Source organism: Musa acuminata, chromosome BXJ1-9, assembly GCF_036884655.1.
Source record: "Musa acuminata AAA Group cultivar baxijiao chromosome BXJ1-9, Cavendish_Baxijiao_AAA, whole genome shotgun sequence".
In the NCBI taxonomy this organism is placed as follows: Eukaryota; Viridiplantae; Streptophyta; class Magnoliopsida; order Zingiberales; family Musaceae; genus Musa; species Musa acuminata.
In genome coordinates, this window is record NC_088335.1 from 30,367,894 (window position 1) to 30,378,936 (window position 11,043).

General features: G+C 40.3%; 1 protein-coding gene across 1 annotated transcript; it reads left to right on the plus strand.

Moving 5' to 3' along the window:
* The first annotated feature begins 3,231 nt into the window (after positions 1–3,231).
* Positions 3,232–10,667, plus strand: LOC135593443 (vicilin-like seed storage protein At2g18540). The gene is made up of 2 exons (XM_065083489.1): positions 3,232–3,370; positions 5,497–10,667. Exon 2 carries the CDS (start codon positions 7,956–7,958, stop codon positions 8,877–8,879), a length of 924 nt encoding a protein of 307 aa, XP_064939561.1. The 5' UTR covers positions 3,232–3,370; positions 5,497–7,955; the 3' UTR covers positions 8,880–10,667.
* The last annotated feature ends 376 nt before the right edge of the window (positions 10,668–11,043 follow it).

The following is an 11,043-nucleotide window of genomic DNA, read 5'->3' on the forward strand; positions in this document are numbered from 1 at the left end:
GGTACCGCTTGGACCTAGGAAATCCAGGATGAGATATTTTTAGGCTCCAAGTTTGAATTAACTTAAGGCCTATAAATACAACTCTCATCCCTAGTTAAGATACACAAGCATAGTGAATTTAAAAAGGGAAAAACGTTGTAGAAATCTCTTGTGAGAATCCTCCTCTAGCCTAAGTGTCAAAATAGTTTGAGAGGAGTGAGTGCTTGTAAAGGTTGATCTTTGCCTATTAAAGGAAGATCGATAGTGGATGCCGATGGCCTCGACGGAAGAGAAATCAGTGGAGTGGATGTAGGTCACGATGACCGAACCACTATAAAATCGGCATGTTCTTCTTTGGTTTGCATTTCAATATTTAAGCAATTTACTTTACTACAAACCTCTTAACTTGCTTTACATCTACTACGCATCTTCCATACGCTTTCAAGCTATCTTTACAAAAACGCTTTCAAGTTAACCTCTCTTCGAAATGGTTTTCGTCGAAATCGATCTTTATTGTATGAAGGTTTTTTGAACCGATGTAATTTTACCGCTGTACTAATTCACCCCCCTCTCTTAGTGCCGACCCCGTTCCTAACAGTCACTACCTATAATGATGGAAGGCCACATGGGTCAATCTAATTATCACACGTTTATCGACTTAAAATTATCGAGAGAGGTGATTTTGACTTGGTCTCCTAATATGACATGTCACACACACATATATTTAATATATATCTATATCGCATGCAAATACATATACATATCTAGTAGGTGTACAAGCAATCACACATCACATGAGCAATCACACTAGATGATCATGGACCATAGCCTAATGTGATCAGGCCCGAGCTAGTGAGTCTAATCACTCACATCAAGATCTATGTGTGCAACAATGCATCTCCTTTCCCTGTGATCATCCATCTCGTCCTCGTTGGTTCCGTCAATATCTCGACATATCTCCTTGTGTTGCAATCGTCCGTTTCAGCCTCGTGAGTCCCGCTATCACATTCATGCCCTCGCTGCATCTCCTCATATGATTACAACTTAATCATAGGCACGCAGGCTCAATAATAAACGAGAATAAAATTAGAGGCTCGTAGGCACCAAGAATAATAATCATCATATGTACACATGCGTCACACTATCCATGATCATCCGTCCATATCATACATCACATGTAAATATCATTATGTAGGACTACTAGATAATAATACTAATAATAATAATAATAATTAATTTTTTAATTAATTAATATGTTTTGAAATTTGGGACATGTAGGGAATTTTTTGAATTGTGAGGGGTAATTTCATAATTTAGATAAAAGGATAGAATTTAGAATTTCTAAAATTTCGAGAGGCAAAACTATCTTTTGCCTAAAAAGCCTACTGCCCTTTCTCCTTCTCCCTTGCATTGCCAACGATGGCCTCTGCGAGGGGAGCGCTACCATTGCCCATAGGTGGCTCGCTTGCGGGCCGTGTGCTTGCATGCAGCTCCAATCCTGTGGGTGGTTCTTCCTACGAGGGCCCGCATATGATGTTGCAGCACCTTGGGGCACCTGTGCCCGTAGGCAACACTACCACACCCACAAGTGGCATTGTTGCTATAATATCCCTCTTTTAAAAGTTATCAATAAGGATTTATATGTAAATTGGAGGACCTATATGTAAATATAGAAATTTCAAGGACTAAACTGTTAAGTTGCAAATAGAAAAAAAAATAAAGAAAACCAAAAATTTCGGTTTTATCCCACTGCCTCCGACGCTATCTGTTTAGAAACAAAGAGAGAGGAGCGGTGGGGCGTGGGGAGAAGAAGAGAGGGAGAAGAAGAAGAAGAAGAAGAGAGGAGGATAGCCGCGGCAAGGCTACAGCAAGGAGGTGTGTGGCGTTGGGGAGGAAAAGGGAAGAGGAGAAGAAGAGAAGGAGAAGAAGAGGGAAAAGGGAGGGAAGAGGGAGAGGAGCGAGAGGTGGCAGCAGCTAGGGCTGCAGCACCTATGCTTCTTGCAGGTGGAAACAGAGGAGAGGTGTGGGGCGTTCGAAGAGGAGAAGAAGAAGAAGACGAAGAGAAGAAGAAGAGGTTGTGATACCTCTGTTTCCTGCAGAGGAAACAGAGGAGAGGGTGTGTGTGACGCCGAGGAGGAGGAGGGAAGAAGAAGAGGAAAAGAAGAGAAGGGAAAGGAGGAGCTGCGGCTGCGGCGGTGGCAGTTGCAGCTGGAAGAGAAGGAGAGGAACAGAAAGTGGGGAAGAAGAGAAGAAGAAGAAAGGAAGGAGAAGGAAGAAGGAGAAGAAGAGGGAAAAGAGAGGGAAGAGGGAGAGGAGTGGGAGGTGGCAGCAGCTAGAGCTGCAGCACCTCTGTTTCCTGCAGGTGGAAACAGAGGATAGGTGTGGGGCATTCGAAGAGGAGAAGAAGAAGAAGAGGAAGAGAAGAAGAAAAGGAAGCTAGAGAAGAGGTTGTGATACCTCTGTTTCCTGCAGAGGAAATAGAGGAGAGGGTGTGTGTGACGCCGGGGAGGAGGAGGGAAGAAGAAGAGGAGAAGAAGAAGAGAAGGGAAAGGAGGAGCTGCGGCTGCGGTGGTGGCAGCTGTAGCTGGAAGAGAAGGTGAGGAAGAAGAGAAGAAGAAGAAAGGAAGGAGAAGGAAGAGGAGAAGGGAAAGAAGCAGCTGCGGCTGCGGCTGTGGCAGCTGCAGCTGTGGCAGGGAAAGAGGAAGAGGAAGGAAGATGGGAAGGAGAGGAAGAAGAGAAGGGGAAGAAGGGGCTGCGGCTGCGGCGATGGCAGCTGCAGCTGGAAGAGAAGAAGGATAGGAAGATGAGCAGGGGAGGAAGAAGAGGCTGCGGTCGTGGCTGAGGTTGCGACTGCAGCAGTGCAGCTGGGAAAGAAGAGAAGGAAAGGAAGAAGAAGAGAAAGGAAAAGGGAAGAAGAGAGGAAGAGGAGAAGGGGAGGCAACTGCGGCAGTGAAAGCTATGGCAGTGGCAGCTGCAGCTGGAAGAGGAGGAGAGGAAAAGAGCAGGGGAGGATGAAGAGGCTGCAGTTGTGGTGGTTGCGGCCGTGGCTGCGACTGCATCTGCGGCTGTGACGTTGGCTTCGGTAGCTGCGGCAGCGGTGGTGGATGCAGCAGCTGCTTTTGGAAAAGAGAAAGAAAGGAAAGGTAAAGAAGAAGAGGTTGCGGTTGCGGTGGTGGTGGCTGCGTCTATGGCAGTTGTGTTTGGGAAAGAAAAAGAAGGAATGAGAGTAAGAGAGAGCAGGTGACTGTTCCTCGATATTCGACATGTGATGTAGTCGCGAAGAAAGAAAGAAAACGATTGCACAAAACGAAACAAGGAGATGACACGGAGGAAAAGTAGAAGGATTTGGGCTGACATCTTCTTTGGATCTTCATATCAAAATCTTTGAAAGGCAAGTTTCCTGATCGTTTTTCCTATAATTGTGCAAATGTTTCAATCCATTCTATTGCAAGTGTTTCGATCCTTTCTATTGCAAGTGTTCCGATCCTTCCTATTGCAAGCTTTCAATTCTTTCCTATTGTAAGTGTCCTGATCTTTCCTTACTATAAATTTATCTCTACATCTGCTTTGAATATGAGGAACTTTGAATTGTTCTAGCCTTGCATTTGATATATCTCCTGTTTAGACGTAACTATTCGAATCTGTATAACTTCTCAGATTCTGACCTTTCTACCTTGTTATGGTTATAACTTCATGTATTGATCTCTGATTTAGACAAAACTTATTTGATCAGAATATAGACTCATAAATCTTTCTTTTGATAGCTTATTTTAAGATTTCGGAGAAAGTTTGCCTACCCAGTTTTCTGTTGAAACCGACCTTGTGAATTCTGTAAAATTGAGATTTGTTCTTTGATCTTGGGTTACTAAATCTATGGTAACTCCTTGTTGGAAACCTTGATTCGTACGAAACTTATTTCATCAGAAACTAGATCAAAATATCTTTCCAATGATATATTTCTGAAGAAAATTGGAGCATGATTGATAGTTTGAATTATTTATTCAATGTGCCTCTTGAATTCTGCCAGAAATCGAGCTTTGGTCGATTGCGCATATTCTAGTTTCATTCCTTTGGAAATTAAGTTATATGTGATTGCTTGGAATCCTTGAATGCTCTTGCTTTCATTTCCTCTCAAATCTGAATGCAATTGTGAAATATTATTGCTTACTTCGTATTGACTCGTAAAGGCACATGTACATTTTGTTGTTCCGCGTGTGCTTCCGATATGTGCTATTTATTGTTCATACTATCCCTTTGTACTATGGTGTTTGTGGGATAATGTAAACCTTTGCCAGAAATGGTAAAGGGAGTTATGCATAGAGCCTACGATGCTCTGCCGGCCCCCTCTGACTTTACCTAGACGTGTGTGGATGGAGCTCCCAAACATGGGAGACTTCTGTCTGGTGGTCATTCAGAAATGGATGAATCACATTCTGTCTGTGGTCCCACTACACCTTCTGTATGTTTGATATGATATCTAGAGCTTGGGTTTTATTTTTCTATACATGCTTTGGATAAGAATGATATGAATGCAACGTTAAATTCGATATTAGAGCTTCTATTTCGTATTTGTTCTTTGATATGCTCCGAAATATTTCATATGCTATTGATATGCTTTGAAATGTTTCACATACCATTGGTATATTCCGAAATGTTTCATTTGTTATTGATATGCTCCGATACATTTCATATCCCATTGATATGCTCCGAAATGTTTCATCTATTATTGTTACGCTTCGAAATGTTCCATATCATTGATATGCTTCGGAACACTTCATATGCCATTAATATGCTCCGAAATGCTTCATCTGCTACTGTCTCAAATTATTATTCACAATACCCTTTTGTACTCTAGTGTTAGTGAGATTATTTGGACCTTTGCCAGAAATGGTAAAGGGTATGTGCTTAGAGCCTGCGATGCTCTAGATTATGTTTGGTGGTCATTCAGAAATGGATGGACCATATTATGTTTGGAATCCCACTTCACATTCTATCTGTTTCATCTGTTATGGTTACGCTTTGAAACGTTCCATATGTCATTGATATGCTCCGGAACATTTCATACGATATTTATATGCTCCAAAATGTTTCCTATGCCATTGATTTACCTCAAAATGCTTCACATACCATTGATATGTTCTGAAATGTTCCATTTGCCATTGATATGCTCCGGAACATCTCGTACGCTATTGATATGCTCCAATTACTCTGTGCTCCATTTGCTATGAACTGATATGTTCTGAAATGTCCTATTTGCCATTGATATGCTCTGGAGCATCTCTTACACTATTAATATGCTCCCATTACTCTATGCTCCATCTGTTATGAACCAAATATATTATGAATGAAATGACATTTGCTATTTTGTATCTAATGAGATGGTATCCTTAAGAATTCTTGTATTCTGCCTTGCATTATGATATCTTACTTGTTTGAAATCGTTCCTTTTGTTCTGAATATGCTTTGTTACTTGTTGAGTTGTTTTTAAATCACTCCGTTGTTATATAAATCTTTCAGGTCAGCTTGTCACTCTTTGAGATGTTTGAATTAGGCTGAGGCAGTGCAGAGCAATTCTGAATTATGGGCAAGTATTGTTGGTTATTATGTTATTATTGTATAAGCATATTTTGCATGAAATGAAATGTTGTCGATGAATCAAAATGGATATACTATGTAAAAGTGTTAGAAGATCTCTCTTATTTAGAATTTCAGAATGTTAAGTCTAATTTATGATGATATGAACTTGTGGTGAATAGTTGGAGTTCTGATTGTATAATTTATTTAGCTTGTGGATTTATAAATGTTGTTAATGTTGGTCAAGTTGGCTTGGGTTGCCATAAATGTGAATTATTGAGTGATGTAATATATGATTATAAACTGCATAGGTTTTATAGATGTGAATTTGATAGAATGTTTTTCAGTGTCCTCAAATGTGTGTTTGGATCCTAGATTGGTTTGTGTTAAAAATTTTTAATATCATGGATATTTTGAGGGGCGTGATAGAGGTGGTATCAGAGCATAGTTTGAGGATTACTGAAATATTTGATAAGTTGACATGTAAAATATATTGAGGTCTAGTGAACTATAGTGATTGGTGGAAATTTTCTTTAATGCATTTTAGGAATCTAGGATGATGAGGCAATTTGGTCCTCGTATTTCAATTGTTTCTGATTAATTAAGTGGGATGAAAGGGTTGATCGGGGGTATCAAATCAGAGTAGCGCAATGAAAGCATGGTGGACCTAATTTCATTGGTGGTAGAAAAATGGATGATGCAAACGGAGAAAATATTTGATGTACAAAATTGTTCTGATGATCAAACGATTTCTTTTACTACCTCATATTGGAAGTAGAGGCTGAGTATTAATGATAAAAATGAAAATAATTTTTGGAGATCAGTGGTAAGAATGATAGTTTATCAATAAAAATATGATTGGAAATGAATCAAAAAGTAATAATGAGAGGGTCAAGACATTTGGATTTGAAATGGGAAGTCACCACAAAAAACTCTATCATGTGTGAATTACAAGTTAAATTATGAAACAAATTTATGTTTCGGGTGACTGGAGTCTATTTTGCTTGTAGAAAGTTGGATCATAAAATAAAAGACTACCCCTTGAACAAGAAGAAAGAGTCACTGCCTCTTAAATCATCGGCCCATGTCAGAGTGTATGCTATTACTGAATATGATTCAAAAACTTCTGAATTAGTGATCGAAGGTATTATGCATGTTTATGAAAGAATGCAAATATTTGTTTGACCATGCGTCCTGGACGGTTACGATTTGATTCGTAATATTTTGCTTATCACTTGGGTATTCAACCTAGACCACTGTATTATGTGATAATATGTAAATACAATCATTGGAGATTCTTTGATAACGAACTTGAATTTGGTCCACTTGTCTAATTTTTATGAGAGAACTTGAACTTTTTGTTGATTTAGTTCTCCTAGAGATTTGGAATTTTGATATTATACTTGGTGTGAATTGACTATCTTCTTATCATTCTAGTATAGATTGTTATATAACAAATAATTACTTTTTGCATATTTGATCAGCCGATCTTTTATTTTGAGAGTATTGGATATGATTTATCTCCTTGCCTAATGTATCCCTTGATGACTTGCTTGGATTACCTCCAAACGTGACTTTGTTTTTGATTTGGTCCTTAGGACAATCCCAATATCTAAGCCTCTCTACAGAATGATATCATTTGTGTAAGTGGAATTGAAGAAGCAACTACAAGGACTATTAAATAAGGATTTTATTTAGCTTAATATTTCATCATGGGGTGCTCCAGTGTTAGTTAAAAAGATGGATGGAACATTGAGGCTTTGTATTGATTATAGACAGTTGAATCAGGTGACCATAAAAAAAATGAGTATTCTCTAAAGTGACGATTTGTTTGATTAACTGCAGGGTGCACATGATTTTTCAAAGATTGATTGAAGGTCAGGTTACCATCTATTGAGGATCAAGGAGGAGAATATTTCAGTCACTCTTGGATAATTGTGTAATTGTATTGTATTGATGAAACTATTTAAGAGCAGGAGGAGGAAATAAAGAAATCATAATCCTCATCTTTTCATCGATTGAGCTATGACAAATTTAGAGGACTAAATTTTCTTTTAAGGGGGGGAGAGTGTAATATCCCTCTTTTAAAAGTTATCAATAAGGATTTATATGTAAATTAGAGGACCTATATGTAAATATAAAAATTTCATGGACTAAACTGTTAAGTTGCAAATAGAAAAAAAATAAAGAAAACCGAAAATTTTGGTTTTATCCCACCGCCTCCCACGCTCTATGTTTAGAAACAGAGAGAGAGGAGCGGTGGGGCGTGGGGAGAAGAAGAGAAGAAGAAGAAGAAGAAGAAGAAGAAGAAGAAGAAGAAGAAGAGAGGAGGATAGCTGCGGCAAGGCTGCAGCAAGGAGGTGTGTGGCGTTGGGGAGGAAAAGGGAAGAGGAGAAGAAGAGATGGAGAAGAAGAGGGAAAAGACAGGGAAGAGGGAGAGGAGCGAGAGGTGGCAGCAGCTAGGGCTGCAGCACCCTGCTTCCTGCAGGTGGAAACATATGAGAGGTGTGGTGCGTTCGAAGAGGAGAAGAAGAAGAAGAGGAAGAGAAGAAAAAGAGGTTGTGATACCTCTGTTTCCTGCAGAGGAAACAGAGGAGAGGGTGTGTGTGACGTCGGGGAGGAGGAGGGAAGAAGAAGTGGAGAAGAAGAGAAGGGAAAGGAGGAGCTGCGGCTGCGGCGGTGGCAGTTGCAACTGGAAGAGAAGGAGAGAAACAGAAGGTGAGGAAGAAGAGAAGAAGAAGAAAGGAAGGAGAAGGAAGAAGGAGAAGAAGAGGGAAAAGAGAGGGAAGAGGGAGAGGAGCGAGAGGAGGCAGCAGATAGGGCTGCAGCACTTCTGTTTCCTGCAGGTGGAAACAGAGGAGAGGTGTGGGGCATTCGAAGAGGAGAAGAAGAAGAAGAGGAAGAGAAGAAGAAGAGAAAGCAGGAGAAGAGGTTGTGACACCTCTGTTTCCTGCAGAGGAAACAGAGGAGAGGGTGTGTGTGACGCCGGGGAGGTGGAGGGAAGAAGAAGAGGAGAAGAAGAAGAGAAGGGAAAGGAGGAGTTGTGGCTACGGTGGTGGCAGTTGCAGTTGGAAGAGAAGGTGAGGAAGAAGAGAAGAAGAAGAAAGGAAGGAGAAGGAAGAGGAGAAGGGAAAGAAGCAGCTGCGGCTGCGACTGTGGCAGTTGCAGCTGTGGCAGGGAAAGAGGAAGAGGAAGGAAGAAGGGAAGGAGAGGAAGAAGAGAAGGGGAAGAAGGGGCTGCGGCTGCGGCGATGGCAGCTGCAGCTAGAAGAGAAGAAGGAGAGGAAGATGAGCAGGGGAGGAAGAAGAGGCTGCGATCGTGGCTGAGGCTACGACTGCAGCAGTGCAGCTAGGAAAGTAGAGAAGGAAAGGAAGAAGAAGAGAAAGGAAAAGGGAAGAAGAGAGGAAGAGGAGAAGGGGAGGCAGCTACGGCAGTGGCCGCTGCAGCTGGAAGAGGAGGAGAGTAAAAGAGTAGGGGAGTATGAAGAGGTTGCGGTTGTGGTGGCTGCGGCCGTGGCTGCGACTGCATCTGTGGCTGCGACGTTGGCTGTGGTAGCTGCGGCAGCGGTGGTGGCTACAGCAGTTGCTTTTGGAAAAGAGAAAGAAAGGAAAGGGAAAGAAGAAGAGGTTGTGGTTGCGGTGGTGGCGGCTGCGTTTGCCGCAGTTGTGTTTGGGAAAGAAAAAGAAGGAATGAGAGTAAGAGAGAGCAGATAACTGTTCCTCGATATTCGACACATGGTGTAGTCGCGAAGAAAGAAAGAAAACGAGTGCACAAAACGAAACAGGGAGACGACACGGAGGAAAAGTAGAAGGATTTGGGCTAACATCTTCTTTGGATCTTCATATCAAAATCTTTGAAAGGCAATTTTCCCGATCGTTTCTCCTGTAATTGTGCAAATGTTTCAATCCATTCTATTGCAAGTGTTTCGATCCTTTCTATTGCAAGTGTTCCGATCCTTCCTATTACAAGCTTTCAATTCTTTCCTATTGTAAGTGTCCTGATCTTTCCTTACTGTAATTTTATCTCTACATTTGCTTTGAAAATGAGGAACTTTGAATTGTTCTAGCCTTGCATTTGTTATATCTCCTGTTTAGACGTAACGATTCGAATCTGTGTAACTTCTGAGATTCTGACCTTTCTACCTTGTTATGGTTATAACTTCATGTATTGATCTCTGATTTAGATAAAACTTATTTGATCAGAATATAGACTCATAAACCTTTCTTTTGATAGCTTATTTTAGGATTTCGGAGTAAGTTTGCCTGCCCAGTTTTCTATTGAAACCGACTCTGTGAATTCTGTAAAATTGAGATTTGTTCTTTGATCTTGGGTTACTAAATCTATGGTAACTCCATGTTGGAAACCTTGATTCGTATGAAACTTATTTCATCAGAAACTAGATCGAAATAATTTTCTAATGATATATTTTCTGAGGAAAATTAAAGCATGTTGATAGTTTGAATCATTTATTCAATGTCCCTCTTGAATTCTGCCAGAAATCGAGATTTAGTCGATTTTGCATATTCTGGTTTCATTCCTTTGGAAATTGAGTTATATGTGATTGCTTGGAATCCTTGAATTCTCTTGCTTTCATTTCATCTCAAATCTGAATGCAATTGTGAAATATTATTGCTTACTTCGTATTAACTCGTAAAGGCACATGTACGTTTTGTTGTTCCGCGTGTGCTTCTGATATGTGTTATTTATTGTTCATACTATCCCTTGTACTCTAGTGTTTGTGGGATAATGTAAACCTTTGCCAGATATAGTAAAGGGAGTTATGCCTTGAGCCTGCGATGGTTTGCCGGTCCCCTCTGACTTCACCTAGACGTGGGTGGATGGAGCTCCCAGACGTGGGAGACTTTTGTCTGGTGGTCATTCAGAAATGGATGAATCACATTCTGTCTATGGTCCCACTACACCTTCTGTATGTTTGATATGATATCCATAGCTTTGGTTATGTTTTTCTATACATGCTTTCGATAAGAATGATATGAATGCAACGATAAATTTGATATTTGAGCTTCTGTTTCGTATTTGTTCTTTGATATGCTCTGAAATGGTTCATATGCCATTGATATGCTTTGAAATGTTTCACATACTATTGGTATATTCCGAAATGTTTCATTTGTTATTGATATGCTCTGAAACGTTTCATACCCCATTGATATGCTCCGAAATGTTTCATCTATTATTGTTACGCTTCGAAATGTTCCATGTCATTGATATGCTTTGGAACATTTCATACGCCATTGATATGCTCCGAAATGCTTCATCTGCTACTGTCTCAAATTATTGTTCACAATACCCTTTTGTACTCTGTTGTTAGTGGGATTATTTGGACCTTTGCCAGAAATGGTAAAGGGTATGTGCTTAGAGCCTGCGATGCTCTAGATTATGTTTGGTGGTCATTCAGAAATGGATGGACCATATTATGTTTGGAATCCCACTTCACCTTCTATCTATTTCATCTATTATGGTTAAGCTTCG